Raw genomic sequence first — 22,012 nt, forward strand, 5'->3', positions numbered from 1 at the left:
ATCACCGAGCTCTCAAACTAATGTTTAAAATGCTGCCAAAAAGGTACATCAGAAGCACCCGGGCATATCTGGGCACAATTATGAACAAAGGACTGAAAGAAAGAACAAAAGCAGAACATAAAAAGATTCACTCTATAAAGGTAAATTATTTCTATAAAAACCTGCTGCTCTGCTTGTTTACAGTAAACAATGTAAGCACTACAAAAAAGCACGGAATGAGTTAATCATGGTCATAGCCAAGATAATTAAAGGATATCGAGTGTCCATACCTTAGATTAGAGGTTATACTCTGCTTAGACAAAGTGCAACCTCCAATGTGTACTAGCAGAGTCGGCCTGACGCATAGGCAAACTAAGTGGCTTCTAGGGCGTTTGAAATGTCCCAATTGAGTGCTTGAAAGAGAGCCAGTTGGCCCATACATCCCCTGATTGTATGAAGGTGTGCATGTGAGTATGCCCTCTGATTGCATGAAGGCATCTAAATATGTATGTCCCCTGATTGCAGATAGGTGTGTATGTCCCCTTTGTTAAGCAGCAGATCAGGATGTCCTCATACCGTAGCACGAGTCGCAGATTTAAACACATGGTTAACATCAAATGGTAGCAGTTTGGTTAGGTTTAGGCAACAAAACTTGTTTTTCGTTAAAATAAGTAGGTTTGTTACATAACTTCTGTTGCCTTTTGGCACAAACAGTGAACTACTGGGTCCTGTGTTTGTTCAACCCCTCCATCCGACCCGACCTCCTTTCTATGTGGACCCTATGTGGACTTTGTGTCGGTTTTTAAACTATTTCACCAGACTCTTGTCATAATTACTAAGGCTAGAACTCGCTACCCAATTAAATGTAGTCTTGCTCACTGAATGTACAGTGCTAGTATAAAGCCTGACAGCTATCTCCACTGTCTGTTTTGAGGAAAGAAATACAAACAAGCTAGAGTGTTTTTCCCCCACCAAGACCATACCCCAGCTGTGGAGTTTTGGCGATAGGTCTGGCTATGCAAGACTACAATATGCATTAAAATGGGTCGTAATAAGCTGCTTGTATAAACAACCTATGGGGTCTGTTTTTGGTAGAGGGCAGTCTCCAGACCTCAGTCCTTTTTTGGTACCAAGTGAAATGAGTTCATAGAACCAAAGTACCAGAAGCTAGTATTAAATGTCTGGTCGGATTCAAAATCTTGTTTACTTTTTCTTTTATTGTACAGTTGAATGTAATGACACTATTTTATCAAGGGATTGTAAGGCTGATTGTGTACAATAATGAACATTGACAAACTTTGGCTTCTTTGGTTAAAAAAACAAAACAAGATTTTGTAGAAAAATATGTTATGCCTCCAAAAAAAGTAAGGTATCAAAAAATATGCTGGTATCTATACCGAAACAAAGGTATCATATTGACCCGAGTATAAACAAATGTTTACTTTACCAGGGTGATTTTTATCTATCCTGTCATTGCCTTGCACCCCCATAACAATAATGAACAAAACATGCTAGTGTTCCCATTTAGAAAGGAAATAGAGATGTCAACAGCCACCACTTAGCCCAGTTCATGTGTAGTCTGGCTGTTGTAAATTTCTCTGTGAAATTCAATTTCTCCCACCAAGGATACGGATACACTGCATGAAACTCTTAACTTTATGATCCAGTCGGAGCAGTAATCCAGCCATGAAGTCCTCTGTGGTACAATGTAAAAATCTGTACAATAAATATCTGGCTGCTTAGAAACATCCGCTTGGATGTGTCTGTGACAGAGTGGTGTAAACTAATGCCTTTGTGAAGATTGTAGCATAAATGAATGATATGGGTATAAAGTATTATAAAATCTAGACTAATGTTCATTATTCTGAACTGGCAGGCGCTACAACCTTACTTCAGGCTGCAGGGAAATGGTATTTTATACATCAATGCTCAGCAGTTATGATCATGCGTGGACGCAACACACAGGTCAGTGGCTTTTGTGACTGAAAGCCACAGGACGCTCTCCGGTGTGATTACTGTGAGGATAATCTTTACCACACATGCTGTCTCTAAGGGGAGCTGTGGAAAGTTGGCTCAGAGCAGCCAGCCTTCCTGAAGAAACTGTAAGGTAGGCTGCTATTTTTAAAAAGGCTTTACATTTTATTTTGTTTCTTAAAAGTGTTTGTGGTCATTTTTGCTCTCTTAGAGATAACATGCGGGTGGTGATGCCTTTCCTTCCACAAGATTTTATATACGCACATTCTTTGCTCTTTTGTACAGCGTGTCTTATTCATGATTCAGTTTCAATTATACACCATCCAGTGGTCTGTTTTTGTGGGATTGGGTGTAATAATTCTAACTATGTAAAAAAACCTTTCATCTTCTTTGGGTATGAAAGACTGTCATGACTATTGCTTTCAGGGTGATGATCATGTGCTATTCGCCCACCATCAGGACTCTCTTGTTGTTACAGTTCAGTTAAATCCATGATGTATAAATTGAAGACGGATGGAGGATGAAAATTGATTTAATCTGGTTCCTGTTTTCTTTCTCTCACTTTGTTTTCAGTATATATCTCAGAGCTTAAAACCTCTTTCATGCCTTGCCGAAACCTGCACTCTATAAAGTACTATTTTTCACATCTGTTTCTTTCTTAGTACAAAAAAAGAATAGTCTCTTTCTTTTATAGGCAACGTTTTCCAGTTTAGAAACACATTGTGACATTTTCACTGTTCCATTCTTATTTCATATTTTGAGGCATTCATCAGGTGCTTGGTCTCCGAAATCCTCATGTGTAAAATATATTGTTTTCAAGAGACAGTTTGCAAACTAACGCAGACACGTCCTTTTTCCTGTCACGGCATATCCGTTTGCCTAATTTACACAAACTCTGAAGTTTGTGCAATTGTTCTATTTGTTAGAAGCCTGATAATTAGACTGAATTGCCACTTTATTTAACTTCATTTTCCCACACTATTTTGTATGAACAAATCAAACACCTGGTCAGTGGTTTCTGAGATCTGGAGTGAGGCTAATTAGTTAATGCTAATCTGATTGCCAAATGCCAAAATCATCCATCCTGTGTACACTGAAAAGTACAGTGTTTATTTACCTAATGCCCAACAACTCACACATGATTTTGTAAGTAAGATCCAACTATGCATTTTTATAAATGTACTACAGAAAATAGTTATTATCGATGTTCCACATATCATTGTTAGCTTGAAACTACATCCAATTTGAAATATTTCTCTAACAGCTTACAAAAAAAGGCTATTTTCTTTTTCTTACAGATGTCAGATGACATGTTCTATCACTATTTTTGTAAAATGTCATCCACCACTTACATACTATTTTAGACTTTAAAGTTTCCACTCACCTGTATTGCATTGACTCCTAAAGGCAGGAAAGCCCCTGAAGGCCACTTCATTAAAGTGACCCTCTGCATCTGGTATTTGTCAAGATAAAACGTAGCTGCCGAGTTTCCTTGAAATAGAAATGTTAAAAGGCCAGTTAGGGTTAATTGGTTGATTCAGTCATCATGGATTGAAAAAGAGCCATGGAGTAAGCAAGTTTTCCTTGAAAAGTTGTCATTTTTCTGACACTAGGCAAGGAATACTAATGATGATTTACATTTGTTATGGTGATAATAACAGATATCATTAGGGATTATTGATCATTATATTGAGTTCCCCAACATATTCATTTCAAAGTTTCAGTATGCATATCCAACACGGTGCACTGTGGTATTAGCCTTTTTACAGAAATAATTTGCACTGATTTAGTGCTTCCACAAAATGCCGTTTTCATCATTTCCACATTTAACACACACATTTACAGACGTCTGAATAGAATTTAAAAGCTAACAAACCACTCAAACCATGAAATTATGTCAAATGAGTAATTATCTGCAGGCAAATATAACTACAACAAATTTCTTTTTGACAGAAATAATTACCAGCACTGATTATTAATAGTTTAAACATTTATTTAAAAGTTGTATACTTCAAAATTGAACCTTTACTGTCCCCTGCACTGTTTTGTGAGAAGGGCCATTAATAAGTCATTAGAGGCAATACAAAAATTTAGGGGCGGGCAACAGATAGACATCAACCTTGAAGTCTGCTACACAAAAAAAGGCTTTTTGAGGGCTGATCATGTGATTCGCCCTCCTCTCAAAGAGAGAGGTAGAGGTCTCTCATCACAGAGCAGTTTAGCGTGGTGAGATGGTTGAGTGCTAGGACTTCATTAAGCCCCTCTATTGTTAACATCTGGGTTCAGAAGAATGGCTCTTTCTCTGGCAAATGTTGCCCTGGCTTAACAAGGGATTTTATTACACCAGTTGACATTGGCAGCAGTGGCACGTCTGGCAATGGAAACCCTGTGGAAACTGTTCAGGTCACAGGAGATCAATCAAAGCAGTATGTTTCCCTGAAGTCTTCAATTCTCACTCGAACAGGGAGTTGAATGCGTATCTGAAGTTGATATTGAATCAAAATTGTTTTTAAATAACATCAACTGTGAGAGTTTAATGCTGGTTAAAATGCATCCAAAGTATAGAAAGCAATCAGTTCTTTCGGGGCTGATTTGTTGTTGTACAAACTCTTCTTACACTCACTCTTCGTCTGCACCTGCATCCCCCTTTTTGGATGCACATATATCATTCCGCAAAATCTTTCCACAAGAATTCCCTGACTAAGGTACACCACTAATCTTCCATATATCGCTCCATTTGCAACTTTGATTCACACCATTTCCTCTCTCTCTCAGTCTCCATCCCCCCATCCCCCTCTGTGTTTATATCCCCTGCCTGGGATGGGGCTGCCATGGCAACTGCTGAATCATCCTCCACCGCGTGCAGCCGTCCTCTCATTCAATCTCTCTATGAAACCAGGCTTCCATTAGCATATTGATCTGGCGCTTCAATTTGTTGTATTAGTTGCAGAAGAAGGACACGGAGGTGCAGCAGGGCTGAACAGTAGCCATTCGGATGGGTAACGTACCAGCTACAGTGAAGCACTGCCTGAGCTATGAGCAAATTATCCAGGACTACCCATGGCTGAAACGCTGGCTGCTGGAGGAAAAGGTGGGCGTTTTCATTTTTCTTGTTTCTTATCTACTGCACATGCTCTGCCACATGACTCTACCTCGACAAAGAGGATGCAGCCAGCCACCGATGACAGTGCTGCTGATGCTGCATGCTGCTTATGTAATGGACCCCGTCAATGGAATGCTGCTCTACTTTTACATATTACTGTATTTTTAAGGATGCGTATCTCTAAATAAGAATGGCAAATTGTTATAATCTTTCTGAAGAGACAAAAGATGCAGGCTAGATTCTTCTGTCTGGTGTGTTGTATAATGCCATCTGGCTCCCTCAACAGGATTATTTGATAATAATTTAACAAGAATATTCTTTTTTTACTGCAAATGGGCAAATAAGCTGCACATAGAGATTCCTTTACATTCAAATAATACTCACTGATCACATACTAAACTGAAATAGATATCATACATTGAATCAAATCATTCAAAAATCATCTAGTACAGTAGGTCGTTTTTTAAGCCTCTTTTAGTTTTATGATCTGCACATTTCTTGAATGGCTGAGGCGGAGCTGCTCTCTTTCAATTGTTACTTTCAAACGGTAGACAAACCACATTGTAAAAATACTGTGTTAGAAATAAAAGCCATGCATTCAAAATTTTACTCCAAGTATTATGGACAAAATGTACTTTATGTACCACAAGTCAAAGATGCTACAGCTGTTTTTGGTGGAGTCAATGAAAATGTGCTCTACTGTTGATAGCTAGTTGTTAAATATATGACACAATCTAAATATACTAAGAAATGTGAATGAAAAAGTACAATATTTACCTCTAAAATAAAAAGTAAAGTAAAAGTAATGAAATGGAAGTTCAGTATCAACAGTGGTGGAAAGTAACTAAGTTCATTTACTCAAGTACTGTACTTAAGTATAGTATTGAGGTACTTGTACTTGAGTAATTCCATTTTAATCTACTTTATAGTAAAAATCTTTTTTACTCCACTACATGCATTTGGCAACTTTAGTTACTAGTAACTTTATAGATTAGGATAATTAATACAAAATATTACCAACAAATGAAATAACATATATTGTTATAGATGAGGCTATATTTTATATAAAGTAAATAAAAATAGCCCCACTTTTTATCAGCTGCACCATTAATGTGGCATTAATCTATCCATAATTATAATCTGATAATATAATATAATATAATATAATATAATATAATATTCTGAAATGGGCGATTCTGCATAATGAGTTCTTTTTCTGATGCTTACACTTTTGTTTTTCTATTGATGTCACATTTTCAATGCAGTACTTTTACTTATACTGTATTTCTACAGTATGGTCCTACTAATTTAACTAAAGTAAAAGCTCTGAGTACTTCTTCCACCACTGAGTATAAAGTAGCATAAAATGGAACTAACCAACTCAAGCAAAGGACAAGTAAACTCAACATAAACACAGTTATACACTAACTTCGTCGAGCTCGTCGAGGATGTTAATGTACCTGTACATAGTTAACGGCTGTCTAAGCTAAGCTAGCAGGCTGCCGTTAGCGAGTTTAGCTGAAGACAGCTTAATGTCTAGCAAGTTAAATACACAGTTACTGTCAGCGGAGAACAGTGAATATTGGACTTACATTCGTCAGGTACGTAGACATAAAAACGACTCCAAATGAATGCTAATGTTGCTCCATGTCTCCTGAATATAAAAGAAGAAACAGCTTGAAAAAGTGAACATGTTAGCCGTGACACCTTCATTAGCTGCTACTATGTCCGGTTGGTTGGTTGGTTAGTTTGTTTTGTTTCTAGATGAATCAAAATCGATCAGAGCAGAGATCTTCAACTGGGGGTCCTCTGAGTTACTGCAGAGGGTACCGTTTTATATCTTTTTTCTTTATTTTGATGTGTTTGAACATATCAAACATTAACATTAATGAAACGTATTATTAGCAAAGATACATTTGTGAATAAATAAATACATTTACACAACTTTGATGATAGGGTTACTGGCATATAGGCACTAAGCTGAAGGATTCAATGTCCCTTCCAAATGTATGTTTAACATTTATATATGATGTATAAACACATGAATATGTTAATAGTTATCACTGTAATATCTTAGTATTGTATGCACCATAAAAAGCTGTGTATAGGCTTTAGGGCAACCAAGCTGTTAGGCCTACTTTAATATGTAACTCAGTTTACTACAATATTAGTAATTGGGGGTCCCTGCTCTCTTTGGCCTGAAAACGTTGAGGACCCCTGGATTAGACAACGTTAGATTAGTAGTTATTGGTTAGCTTTAATGTCTTAAAGCTATTATAAAATTATATAATCTTCAATTTCCTGAGGTTTTATACTTGAACTCAACAAGGGTTTTTTCTCTAGAATTATGAGGTTCAGACCATAAAAATACCATGATCCTCAGAATATCCCTTGTGGTTTGTGTGGAGTTACCCTTATCCTTCTTTTTTCTCTATGAGACATATCCTGAGTCAACATCCTAATGTCATGAAAGGCTTGTGTTTTGGTTCTCAGGTTTCATCTGGTTCTGAGGTAGACAGCTCTCATGTTAGAAATAACATGTCCTGGAGCATCCCATGCCAAAAGGATGACTGACTGCATGTGTTCAGTGCCTTTCTTGTGTACTTATCCTTATTCTCCTTTCTGTTTATATTTTCCCAGACTATTACAGGACATGAGTATCCAGCGTCCATTAAGATAGTTGAAGTCGGGCCGAGAGACGGACTTCAAAATGAAAAGGTATACACTGTCTTTAAGTCACGGATCTCATTTATATTTATAAATAAGCACCTTTGTTTTGTACATAATCACTGCGGGAAACCCCATTTTTCATACACAAAACAATCCATAACATATGGGTTGTGTGCCATAATTGCCAGGAGCATATGTTTCACATTTTCTTTGAAATTGAATAGGAAAGATGACACGGCTTCTGGCTTAGTTTACTGTGCTTAGCATGTCACTGCTTTATCATTTCCTTATTGCACGCCTGTAGTTTTACAGATTGCATGAGATGCAGCGATAATTTTATTTCCCACTATGTGTTATTACCATTTGAGAAATGCTGTATATTATGAGAGATCTACAAATAATCAGCAAGTGTAAGATTCACTCTGTGTATAGGCCTATAGGATAGCAATGTGATTGGCAAGCAGTGTAGTAAAAAAAAGAGAAATCTGCCAGATATCTGCTTGTTGTACCTCCCATCTTGAGTGGAATCAAATCCAGAAAGAGCAGTTTCAGTTTCATTGTCCTTCAGGAAATTGTTCCGACAGGGGTGAAAATCCAGCTGATAGACATGCTCTCAGGAACAGGCCTGCCTGTGATCGAGGCCACCAGCTTTGTCTCTTCAAAGTGGGTACCACAGGTAATAACTCTTCTTTGTGCACAGCAAAAGAGTGCTGAGTGATTTATTAGGCTCCCTTTCGTGTTTGCATAACTACAGAGGAAAAAATGCTCCTATAGCATCCTTATTGGACCCATAGATGCTTTTGGAAAGAATATTTTAAGATATTCTTCATGTAGTCGCCCTCTCATTTCCTGTCATAAATTGTGTCACTGTTCACTTTAAGAAAAAGAGCAAACACGAACATGTCCCATTTTATTTATTGAGAGATGTGAGATGAAAAAGTAATTATTTCCTTTATGGAATGGCTGCTGCCTACAAGCATGTAAAAACATTTGTGAAGGATGATGTAGATCATGTTAAAAGTTTATTTTTCTGCGTCATATGTTTTTCCCCCTTCATTTAGATGGCAGACCACACTGATGTACTCAGAGGAATCCAGAGAGCACCTCATGTCCGGTACCCTGTTTTGACACCCAACATGCAAGGCTTCCAGGATGCTGTAAGAATTAATTTTCAGTTCAGCATGATGATCTAGTCCATAAGTTATAGCTATTAATCCATGCTTGTGATTTGAGTTAACTGTTGGCACTACATTCTTTATTTTCCCAGATAATTGCTGAAGTGTTCAAAACGGTTTTACAAGTTCATTTTTTTCTCTCCTGTTTTAAGGTTGCAGCTGGTGCTACTGAAGTGGCGGTGTTTGGGTCAGCGTCTGAAACCTTCAGTAAAAAAAATATTAACTGCTCTATTGGTGAAAGCATGCTTAGGTTTGAGGAAGTCATTAACGCTGCCAAAGAGCGACAAATTCCAGTCCGTGGGTCAGTATTCTGGATATGAATTGTCATTTACAATAAGTGAAAACCCATATCTAACGTTTTAATCACTATGTGAATGTTTTTTTTACATTTCAAATGAAAACAGTTGAAAATACTGCAGTTTCTATATGAAGAAGGAAACACAATTCAGTAATGATAGCTTTATAGCAAACTTCCAGATGTTCACCAGGTTATATCTATGCATTAGTGAACCACAAGTCCAGATGGACCTTCATGTAAACCAAACAGGCTAAGTTCCTGAAAATAGTTCAGTCTTAATGCATGCTTTCTTAGAATATATTAACATTTCTGTCCAAAACAGATGAACACACCAGAACTCAATATTACTATAAGGATTAGTGTAAACACTGTTTCTTTCCAAGTGCCAAATACTGACAAATAGTTAACAAATGGCAAATCAAGATCTGGATCACCAGTGTTAAAATTGGTAACTTTCTGTAAAACCACATGTTTTTTTTCATAGTGTATTTGCCAAAACTGTCACTTTATTCTGACAGCAGATGAGACAGACGGTCTGTGTAATAATACCTACCTCTCTGTGTGCTTCTGATGTCAACTCCTAGATCGACTGCACCTGACCTACAACCTTCAGTCTTCTGATGCAGCGTCAATAACTACTCAGTAACTCTGATCAAACTTTGAAACTAGGCAGCACTGATCAAATATGAATCAATATTCTGTAACTGTATTGCATATTTCTCACAAGTGTTTGTAGAAACATATTATATAGTGTAAGGTTTAGCTGTGAAATGAGAATGTTTGTCCGGCCAGTTGGTTGGTGGGCGGGGCTTGGTTTTGGCTTGACAACCTTTCTAATTTTACAGCTACACAGTATTTTGATTCAATATTGATTCATATTTGATCAGCGCAGCCTTGTTTCACAGTTTGAGCGGAGTTCAGAACACTGCATCAGAGACTCCTCAGAGTCAGAGTGGTTGATTTTCATGGTGGGAGCTTGCTGTTTATGTAGCAGATGCCCTTATAAGCACACAGAGGGCTCTGGGAGCAGACAGGAACAGAAGATGGCTTTGCATGACTTTTTCACAGTCTCATTCTGCTGTCACAGTATTGTGACAGTTTCAGCAAATGTAAAAAAAACAACATATTTTTCACGGAAAGTTACCAACTTCAAATCTTGTGTAAAAACAAGATATTGTGCTTTAGAGATCTCACTGAAAAACAGATGGACAGCCAAAATAACAAAAATTAACAAATTTTAACTATCAATCTAAAACAAAAAAAAGAAAACTGTGAAATATTGTTTGTTTTAAATGACTGTGCCACAGCAGTTGTTTAGTTTTATACAGTTTGTCAAATGCAAAGACATTACAATTCTCACAAATGTTGTCCTCTTTCAGATATGTTTCTTGTGCCCTTGGATGCCCCCACGAGGGACACATTGAACCTTCCAAAGTCTCTGAGGTGAGATTAACCTTTAACATTCTTATTATACTTTAATCTTAACTGAAACACAGGTTGAACATGCAAACTCCACACAGAAGGGCCCCAGCCAGGTTTCAAACCATCTTGCTGTGAGGCGACAGTGCTAACCACTACACCGCCTTGCCGCCCTTAGTGCATTAGCAAACATTTTCAAAATAAAGGTTTTTCTAGACTGTACGCTGGGACCCTTCTGTGTGGAGTTTGCATGTTCTCTCCGTGTCTGCGTGGGTTTTCGTGGGTTCTCCGGCTTCCTCACACAGTCCAAAGACGTGCACGTGTTAGGTTAATTGATGACTCTAAATTGCCCGTAGGTGTGAATGTGAGTGTGAATGGTTGTCTGTCTATGTTTGTCTCTATGTGCCCTGGCGCCACTGGCGTCCTGTCTAGGGTGTACCCCGCCTCACGCCCAATTTCCGCTGGGATTGGCTCCAGCCCTATGCGACCCTGATAGGGAGATGCGGTTGAAAATGAATGAATGAATGAGAACATTTTACCATTTTTTCACTATTCTTTAGGTGGCAAAAAGGTTATATGAAATGGGCTGCTATGAGATTTCCTTGGGGGATACCATTGGCGTTGGTACTCCAGGTTCCATGTTTAAGATGCTGCAGAGTGTGATGAAGGAGGTGCCCACCAACGCTCTAGCAGTTCACTGTCATGACACTTATGGGCAAGCGCTGCCCAACATCCTTACTGCACTTCAGGTAAGAACTCATAATATATAGTATAAAGAGTAATTTCAAAACTATGACTACTAACCACAATGATTTATCATGTTATGATCATTACTATACTTATTATCACCAACAGCAGAAGTAGTGTGTCTTAATATTGCAGTTACAAACAAGGACTTACTTTTATTCTTCTGACAACAAAAATAAGACTTTAGCCTATGTAGCAATACCTCTTACTGCAGTTTGCATTTTCCGCATCAACTTATTCAACTTTGACACCCTGTACCTTTATAGTTGTTGTCTTATGTGAAGGATGACTATAAAATGCAAAGTTAAGTTAAACACATCCAAAAATGAAAACAGATACAAGCCCCTGAGCGATCTCATTTACAAGAGGGCCCTTAAACACAAAAGACATACATATGTTAACATTCAAAAAGAAATCTAAAGAGAAAAACAAGGGCAAAGAAAAAACAATTTAAAAATATAATACACACACACACACACATACAGTTTACACACACAAACAAGAGCTCAACCCCAAACTCGAATATAAAACAATCTATCCATCTTTCTAAAAATACATTGTGTTAAAGGTTTATAAGATGCTGCTCTCTGAACAGACTGTGCTGCCCTACTAATTGCTCAAGGCATCTGGCATTTCTGAAAGTTCTTAAAATGAAGGGGAAGAGCTCCAAGACTTTGCCAAAAGTTGGTTGGAGGAACCTGTGAATTCTGGGAAACACAGAGGAAGAACCTTTGAAAATTCTCAAAATCTGCCAGACATCAAATGGATGTCTATGAAAATAAGATTGACAGAGAGACCTGACATCTTTGCAAAGTTGGTGAAGTAATGTGGCATCCCTTGAAAACGAGCTCTGGTAATTATGTGAGGACAAGTGTGAGTCGCACCTCTTTTATGAGAAGAAAAGTATGAAAAAAAACATCCCGTTCTATGTGAGGGGTGTGAAAAGTGCCAGTACTTTCTCATGCAGAGGTCTGCAGAAGGCTTACAAATACTAGCATGTAAGAAAAGGAGGCCCCAGGAGACCTCAAAGCTATCCTCTGTATAAGCACAACAAGACAGTAATGCATCATCTTCTTGATCCTCACATCCTCTCGTGTTGAATTGTTTGACAGTTTTACTTTCTGCAGTGGCTTGGCAAGGATTCTCAGGGCACCTTCTTCTTCACATGCACATCTTTCTCCTCATGATGGATATGAACACTCTTGTGGAGAACCACAGGGCGATTATGGATAAATGCCCAGCCTTTACGTAAATCAATGTTCTTACTCATGATGACATGAAGAGGAGCAACCAGATGTGGGAGAAAAGTCGAGGTGGTGATTCTTGCTCCAGGATATCATTCAACTAAGTAATTGCCAACATTATAGACATCACAAGTCTTTTCTGAGGCTTTAAATTCTTATTTATCCTGGGGATATCCTATGTTGAGCTGCTCCAGTCCCAATCCAATTTTAGGGACAGAAGTTACAGTACATTCAAAGAAAGCATTGTTTCTTCATTTTTTACAAAGAGCAAAGGATGAGTAGTCTGTTTACACTGGAATCAGGAAAAAGGAAGTTCACATATCATCACAATGTTAGATTAGGCTTATACAGATTCATTTTGTGCATTTAAAGGGCCCATAATTGTCTCCTTTTCAGGTTGTATTTTGGGTTTCTTCTTTGTAGAACTATTTTTAATGTAAGAAAAAAAAATACATTATTATTCTCACGCTGTGAATGTACAGTACCAGTTAAAAGTTTGACATGCTTTCCCATTCAAGTGAATGCGAAAGTGTGTCCAAACTGTGACTGGTACTGTACTAGTATTCACTCTCTGTCTGAAAGACACTTTTGCGCCGGTCTTTTTACTCCCCCCTCCTGAGAAAGCCCAGTCTGCTCTGATTGGTTAGTTTTTCTGGGTCTTCTGCATCTGCGTCCTCACCCAGTTATTGAAGTTCCCCACATATACATGTGAGTGTGTTAAATGGGAAAATGACAGGAGTAGCTTGACCTTCGGTACAGTACGTGGCGCTCTGCCAACATACAGCTGGTCGGAATACGGCTTTATACGACTTTTGGACAGAATTACAACTGAAACGGGTCTTCTTGGTAGTGATGTTACTTTCATGGCGAAGTCCTCCCTTGGTTTAAAGATAACGCTCTATTGTTGTTTTCGGCGCCGTTGGTTCCTCGTTTATTCTATTTCCGGGTCAAAAACCACCACAGCGGAGGGTGTAGTTCTAACCCCAGCTCATGCGCAGGTGAGAAACCTGATATTACTCTGGGTAAGATATTAACATGCAAGTTTACATGTTACTAAAGAAGTTATCTAGGTGTGTTAACCGGGGTATGAGAACTCCGATTTTACCCGGGGTATGGTGTTTGCATGGTGTTTGAGAAACTAGAGTATGCCCTTAACCCGATAATAATTGGGTTCTTAAACTGCATGTAAACGAGTGTACAAGTATCTCTGCATCGTCAATGCAGCCGGGTAATGAGTATAACAACACTGTAGCAGCACTTTTTTTACCTATCTTGTGACAGTGATGACGACTACTTCAAAGGCACAGTTTCTGAATACTAGGGGTGTCGCTGATTAAAGATTTTCATAGTCGAATCTGATTCGTCACGTGTTGTCTAAAGTCAACTGATTGTCAAACCAGTTTTTGTTTTTTGTTTTTTGCAAATGAAAACAACATTTTGCACATTTTGCACATTTTGCACAGTTTGCACAGTTTACGACGATTTGACTGTGAGATTGTCACTCAATCAGGCTCCTCGGATCACCCCTACTGAATACAGTCTATGTGCATTTCTCTCACAGTATTAATAAAGCACCTCGGCCCGCTTTACAATCCAAAAGAATAGAATAGAATGGAATAGAATAGAATAGAATAGAATGACTTTAATGATCCCAGACTGGGAAATTATTTTGTAACAGCAATAGTGTAAATGTACATGGAAGACTCCCTTTTTACAAAGTCAAATATTTTAGAGCTTACACATGCAAGTGTTCCTCTGATATAAATCTCAAAAATACTGTTGACATTCTCCCCTTAACAAATACTGTAAAATGAGTATGATGCTTAAAACAACATATCGCTGTCCGAGTGTTAATGAAACTGACTATAAACCTGAATCTGCCCTGAGCTTTAATAACAATGTGTCAGTTTACGACATAATGAATGTATCCTCTGTTTTTGGGGAGTATTGAGAAGGCACTAAACAAATGTGTAGGTTACAATAGGACACACAGAAAAGCAGGAACCATCCGTCAACAGGGAAGAGGGGCATTAAGAAACATGATCTTAGCCTCCCGACAAAGCGAGATGATTCACAAACTGCCCACTAAAAAAATCCCAGAATCTTAATGAACATAAGGTATTTCCAATGGGCCCTTCCATCACAGTGCACATGTATTGTAGTGAAGAAAACAAACTTCAAACTTCACTATTACAGTAATACACTCTATACAGCAAAATTTAAGGTTGTAAATCCCTGTGTGGAAGAGCTATCGTCTGGGTGTTTTTAACTACTTCGCCTGTAGCGAGTGTAAAACTGACATAAATCCAGACATAAAACAGAAGCAACACAGATATGGCTGTATCATTTCTCTGGAGCACATTGTCATTGCAGAGGAGGAAGCCCACTGGGGGCTGGGTGGGTCAACAGATGTGAGGGGGTCAGCACAAAGGCTCACCTATTCAGTGTCTGCTGGACAAAGCAACTGAGAGCTAGGTGGATAGAAGGGCCCTGGGGGGCTTCTAACTCATCTGTCGCTTGGCTGTTGAACTCTCTGACAATGCTGCGCTTAAAGGCCGATGAAAAATGATCCTTTCATTCGCTCGTTTGCCAAGCATGTGATGAATGGTGCTGCAGCTGCAAACTCTAGAAACTATGATAGCACTTGGAAATATGCTTTGTGACTTGTTTTTTTCTAAATGACTGGATAATGTGATAATGTTATTCATTTACAGTGACACACAAGAATAACAAGATTTACACTCCCACCAAAGACAAAGCACCTTAATATTAATACTGGTAAATACAATAATTAGTTACCCCGTATATAGCTGATGTTTCACATATTACACACACATTTCCTGAATTTTTATTTTAAGTTGGCAAGTTATTACTTCTTACTGCACGGCTTTGTTGAATACTTTATTCAGATCAATAACAGCATTCTATTTATGAATAACATGGCGTTGCTATGCACATAGTTCTGATCATAGCCTCTGGAGGATCATTTTTAAATGAATAAAATATTAATTATTGATTTCTTTAGTAAGTAGGCAGATATTAAGCAGGTTTATGTAGAATAAGCAGGTCATTATTGCAAATTCAACCCTGATGACTCAATACCTTCTTATACTTAGTAGACAACACAGTTAGTGTTAGTTACTATCCAAAACTGTTATTTTCATATTTGCTGAAATGGTCACTATATCCTGACAGCATTATGAGACAGACCATCTTTGCAAAATTGATGTACACATGCATTAAGCTGCTTCTCTCTGACCTGAAGGATTTCACTGCGCCCAACAGACAACCAATCAGGGCAGAGGAGTTTTTGATGATGAGAAAGTTTGTACGGCAGGTCGGTCAATGGGCTGTGCTTGCTTTTGGCTCAACCTGGTAACAAACATTCTCTTTTTACAGCTTAATAGTACACTAAAATGTTTCTTAAAACACTTTATGCCAGAAATAGGTCAGTCTTAATTCATATTCAATAAGCGCCGTCTATTGTTTCACAGTTTGATTGGAGCACAGAGCAGTCACTGCGTAAGAGACTCCTCGACTCTAAATGGTTGTCGGCGGCCGGGCACGGTGAACTCTAGCAGCTGCCATTAGGAGCACACAGAGAGGACTGTGGGAGAGCTGACAGGGGGAAGCAGCTAAATGCAGAGGTACATAACATTTTCACAGATTGTTATAGGGCTGTCAGGATATGGTGACAGTTTCAGCAAATATGATGAAAAAAAACGTTTTTCATTGAAAGTTGCCAACTTCAGCTTTAACATGAGAATTATGAAGATGCCTTCTTACTGATGTGTAATAAATGGATTAACTGAGTTTTCTGAGCAAATATTTTTGAAGTTAGCCTTGATTTTGGATGGCGGAGTGAAGAAGCACAGAGGGACAGTTAAATTCCTCTGTGGATCATATTAAGAATGATTCATCACAGCTGCCCGTGGCCACAGAAAATAATAGCAGCCGGGGAATCTTTTGCCTACCCATTTGCTCACCCGTAAACAAGATGGAAATGAAAGATTTTATCATTGCTTTTCATTACTGTGTGCCAGAAGTCCACACCACCAACCGAGAGAGAAATGAATTCCCCCAGTGCTGTCAGCCCTGAGTCACCTCTTTTGTTCTTGATAAAGACATTCCTCAGTCTTTGTACCTTTTCCCTTTTTTTCTCAGGAGGTATGGGGGGGGCTTTGTTACAAACCTACTCCTGGCAGGTCCCACAATGACAACGTATGTACTTAGATTTCATAGGCTTGGCATCGAAAATGTATTTATTCTTACCCTCAATTATGGTGTAATGTTTACAGGGAAAACAGTATAATCTGTTTGTGCTCACACTTGAGCAGCATTCATCTTCAGTGAGAGTAACTTACATTCACAGATCTACCGGGAGTGTGTTGATACTTTCTGTACAACTTTATGTTGAATGTCCTTGATTTAACATTGGCACGTGTTTATGATGATGATTTATATTTGGTTGTATAACTTAAATATTATGATCATGATGGTCACACCTATCGTGATCACCATGTCACCTGTTTTTGAGATGAAAATTAACATAATCAAATCTAAAAAAAATACATTACATTAAAATTGTATTTAATCACAAAATAATATTGATAATAAATTGTATTCATCAGGCAAACTACTGTTGGTAAAACAGACAACACAATATAATTGCAGAGTTCTATTATTATTTTATTACTGAATAGTATGAGACATAAAGGACATAAATTCATACGTGTAGAGTACAGTATGTTACCTATAGTTTTATCATCTACTGTAGGTCATGCACATTACACGTTCACCTTGTTCATTTATATATCAGGGACAACACAAATGAATTAACATTCATACGACGCACTGTAGATAGTTTTCATTTTCATCTGCAGCCCCGGGCAGGTTTCATTAAGAAGTGAAAAAAACTTTTAAAAAGCAGACAAAATACTGGAGCACCAAGGCATGTACTATAAGAGGATAAAATGTAAAAAATAAATAAATAAATAGAAGCACGTACAGTACGACATTTAGAACTTTATAATAAGACCAAACATTAGTGTAACTTTTCTAAAATACATAAAGACGTATGAAACAAACACACACATATACACACACACACACACACACGCACACACACACACACATTATTATTATCATAAAAAATAGAATAGGTTGACAGTTATAATATTAAATATTATAAATTAGTTTTTAAAGGTATTTGTATTACAATTGAATTCAATTTGATGACAAACTATACAACTGAGGCTTAATATTATAGCCAATTAGTAGTTTTGTACCATTTGTTTTGTTTTTATGATTAAGTTTTCGGTTTTCGGCTTTTTGGCAGCTCTGACCAAACTAATTCCTTTTTTTGTTAAAGTTAAAAATGGTCCAATTTGATAGAAGTCTTTACCTGTTGTCTTCCACCAGAACATAAACCCTTTTAAAACACCAGGATCTTAGATTAGGATTTTTTTTTCTATCTATTAGGACTGGTTGTCATGATTATTAGTTGTTCTGCATTCATGGAGCCCAGTAATCCATGAAGAGGTTGATATGAAAGGTGAATGATGTGATTATATAGTTTAAAATAGATATGCTTGAATAAATTAGGAAGTAAAAATGACATTTATTTATTCTTTATATGTTTGTTTTGTCTATCTCCTAACTGCTCTCTAATGTCCAGTAGCAAGCTTATTTATGCGTTCCTGGAGAGAGGCAATATATGTGTCAGCGGTGGATCTGTGACAGTTTACTTCAGCTTCCCAGTTTATGTAAGAGTGGGTAAAGCATCACTGCTTCATATCCTTCCGTGAATGCACTCTCTCTTTCTTTCGCTCTGTCTGACGCAGTTATAAAACCGAAATGGGAGCATGTCCATCTTCAGCCTCGTCCACTCAGAGTGTAGAATGTCAACAAGCTTATCCCGAATCATGCGAGTTTGAAAATGCACTGTGTCTTTACCCAGGAATGCATTGTTTTTATATGGCCACAGCTCATTGAATATGGCTTTTTTTACACAGAGTGCACATCTGGTTTCTGGGCAGTGTGAACCTAACTGAGCGTTGGCAAACCTGAGTTGCTGACCACCAGTTCCTGCGCGATTAGTGTCCAGAGGAACAGGGCACGCTGCTGAAGGGTCCGTTTTGTTCCTCTCGAAAACAGTACGCTTTGGACCCCTGACCTTACACGGTTGGCAGCTGAAAGCGAGAGGATTGGCATGGTAGATTACAACTCTGTGTTTATACTACCAAAAAAATCTGCCTAGTACAATATCCTGCTCTGGCTTTATCCAAGGTCTGGAAATCTCGTGCACAGCACACACCGGAGTAGATCTCCTCCTACTTCTACCCTACCTCCTCCTCCTCCTCCTCTTCCCTTGCCAACACAAACAGCAATTACGGCTGGCTCCGACATCCCATGAAAGAAATAGGTTCTTGTCCGAAGGAAAAGCAACCAATTAGCAGCATTGTTAAAAAGAAAAAAAAAAGTAAAAAGGCAATAGAGATTCTTTTAATTAAGCTCACTTGGTTCTGCTCCATGGGGTGAAAGTCCTTCATGACCCAATGCCACTGAGAGGATCAGCGTGTTAATTTAGCCTCACGGTGGGATCCTCTGACATCTGGTTCTGCCACGGAAGCTGGAAAACATCTTTAATATTCTCATGACAATCCCAGGGACATGTGGAAAACATCCCGAGACCTTAGTCCATAATGACTGAAAACTCAAGGTCTGGCTTTATCATTTTTTTTTTTTGGTGTGAAAACAAAGGTTACACTGGTCGTTAGGTTATACACAATTGCAAAGAACTGCAGTTTATCTCTTAAAGTAACACGTGAATTCAGAGAAATTGTAAAATATATCTACATGAATGTAGCATTAACATCAAAACAGCAGTAAACTGATATTTCCTATGAAGTTCAACAAAAGAAAAACAACTGAAAATGCATCTTAATTTTCATATGGAGGACACTTGGTGTTGTTGGCAGTAAAAAAGAAAACAACATAAAAGTTTCCCACGAAATAAAACAATTACGTTGATTGTAAGCAGCCAATGAGCCAAACAAAGTCAACAACCATAAAATTAATTTCTTGCAGGCACCACCACCAAAAGACAGGAACTTTTGTAACCAAGGTCATCAGTGAAATAATTTATGACATTAATGATTATTTGTACAACTGCCCATTTGAATGGTACAATTACTGTATTGTTGGCGTGGTGTAAGAGGACACCATCTAGCTTAGGAAAAAAAAATCTTCTCAATGTGGCAAGAAAGTGAATCCCCATGGTTAAGAGCAGAGTAGTGCTGTAAAAACATGAGTAACTCAGAGAATCAGAAACATATGAAATATTTTGCTCAGCATTATAATGTTCCTGTCGTATGGAGAGAGCCGTGATTATGTGGTGCTCGTGGTTTAAGCTGACAAAGAGGATGACTAAGCCGTACTGTGGGACATTCTGTGCCCACTCATCCTCTGGACATAAGCCGGCAGTTCTCCTAAACAGCTGTAAAACACGGCCGCAGCCCTGGCAAGGCATGCTGCAGTGGGCAGAACAATCCAACTGAACAAGGATCTTTGTTCCTGGATTTTACCTGAGGTGAAGCCGGTATGGAGGTCCTGAATGGCTCTGTTGTGCGTCCTTTGCAGATGGGGGTCTGTGTGGTGGATTCTGCAGTAGCTGGCCTGGGAGGTTGCCCATACGCTCAGGGTTCATCTGGCAATGTTTCAACAGAGGATGTTCTCTACATGCTCCACGGCATGGGCATTGAAACTGTAAGTATACTTTATATTTATGTCTCTGTAATACAAACAGATCAGCAAAACCCAACAATCTTCCAGTGCTTATTCACATAAGCAGATCACTCTGCAAACATGCAGTTGCTCTGTAAATGTTTATTTTATAATATCAGTGGTTTTACACAACCCACAGTGTTGCAAGCCTTGAAACTATTTATTTAACAATCCCTACCCCTGCTGGTGGGATATTTTCACTACACTTTTGTTTTCTATCACCTGTTGCACACGTTCATTTAAATTTGCAAGCAGCATGCCTTTAAGTTGACACTTTTTTTAGTTTGTCTTAAGAGAAAATCAGCTTAGTGACATTTATGGCATTTTGACTGATACTACTATATGTTTCTTTGCAGGGTGTGGACCTTGACAAAGTTATAGAAGCTGGGGACTTCATCTGCAATACTTTACATCGCAAGACAAACTCCAAGGTTGCCAAGGCAAGAGGTGGACCACCGGGATGTGCTTCTGTAAAATAATATATTTTAATATTTGACTCCCTTCAAAGTGCTTCCCCTGTTGTTGCTGCCTTCAGACGTGTCGCCTATGCTTCTGTATTTGAAGTACATTATTCTTTGCTTTAAACTGTCAGAGGTGTCGCATCAAATAACCTCAAGAATTAGAATACATGTTTTTTGGCTTGTGTTTCTAAATACCAGCTCTTTTGAGTTCAGTTCCCTACCGTTTAGAGTCATTTTTCACATTTTGGAGTCTATGATATGAAGTACAAAGGGCCATTATGATCAACTGCATCATCTAAATTTTTGAGTGATATTTTGGATGGCTTATGTTTTGCTCTGTATGGTTGGATGTTTCAAAAGCAAATCAAGGTGACTATTCATATTATTCACCTCTTTTACAAAACGTTGTCATATTTTTTTAGCCCAGTAAAGGTCAGTCACTTTTATTACTTTACGTAGCTCAGTGGCCTTATAAAATGAAGCAACAGAATAAGAATTGAATCTGTTTTGGCAACTTGCTGAACTCAAGTAACATTCACCACGGATCCTTCCTGCTTTTTTAAAATATGAATCTCTTTATGCACTTTACTTCTTCCTACCCGTGTAAGTTCATTCATAAATAGCAACTGAAAACATAACTCTAGGTACCACAAAAATATCTAGTATTTGAATGCTGTCGCTGAAGATTTTTTTACCTCAGGTTTGCCAAAGATCATTTAAAAAGTGCCCCTTGATTGTTTTTGTATTTCTTTGCCATTACAAAAACTTTTACCATGACATAAGCTACTGTGTGGGAGGATCATCTATGTGTTATTCTGTCTCGCCTCTCCGTTTACACCTTGTGCTATCTGTAAAGCATAATAAAATATTATAACATTGAAAATGGAATGTGACACTTAATTTTAGGGATTGTATCTACGGTAAGAAGGCAAAGAATATATGTTGTGTATATTGTGCTTGAGAAAAATGGTGATTATCAGGTAATGTACCCACCCCTTTCATGTGGGTGTTTTTCATATGCTGGAGGATTAACATGATCCAAATAAAGATTTTCTTCTATAGCTCTGTCAGGGTCATCAGGACTCAATGTACCCCTGGATTTCATCTAGCTGTGTCATTAATTGCTGGCACTTTGCCCCACTAATTAATTAGTCAAA

The 22,012-nt window shown here is 38.1% G+C and overlaps 1 protein-coding gene across 1 annotated transcript; it reads left to right on the forward strand.

The window, feature by feature from the left end:
- The first annotated feature begins 4,914 nt into the window (after positions 1-4,914).
- Positions 4,915-20,952, forward strand: hmgcll1 (3-hydroxymethyl-3-methylglutaryl-CoA lyase like 1). The gene is made up of 9 exons (XM_083922663.1): positions 4,915-5,044; positions 7,697-7,774; positions 8,295-8,402; positions 8,788-8,883; positions 9,054-9,202; positions 10,579-10,642; positions 11,179-11,367; positions 20,251-20,376; positions 20,751-20,952. The coding sequence occupies exons 1-9, from the start codon at positions 4,949-4,951 to the stop codon at positions 20,871-20,873; spliced, it is 1,029 nt and encodes a 342-aa protein (XP_083778789.1). The 5' UTR covers positions 4,915-4,948; the 3' UTR covers positions 20,874-20,952.
- Positions 20,953-22,012: the final 1,060 nt, after the last annotated feature.

The sequence above is a fragment of the Echiichthys vipera genome (assembly GCF_963691815.1).
Source record: "Echiichthys vipera genome assembly, chromosome: 11".
Taxonomy (NCBI): Eukaryota; Metazoa; Chordata; class Actinopteri; order Perciformes; family Trachinidae; genus Echiichthys; species Echiichthys vipera.

Coding starts and splice junctions, on each gene's coding strand:
- hmgcll1 (XM_083922663.1), top strand. CDS start 4,949: ATGGGTAACGTACCAGCTACAGTGAAGCACTGCCTGAGCTATGAGCAA. Junction 8,884..9,053: donor TGCAAGGCTTCCAGGATGCT/GTAAGAATTAAT, acceptor TCCTGTTTTAAG/GTTGCAGCTGGTGCTACTGA. Junction 10,643..11,178: donor AACCTTCCAAAGTCTCTGAG/GTGAGATTAACC, acceptor ACTATTCTTTAG/GTGGCAAAAAGGTTATATGA.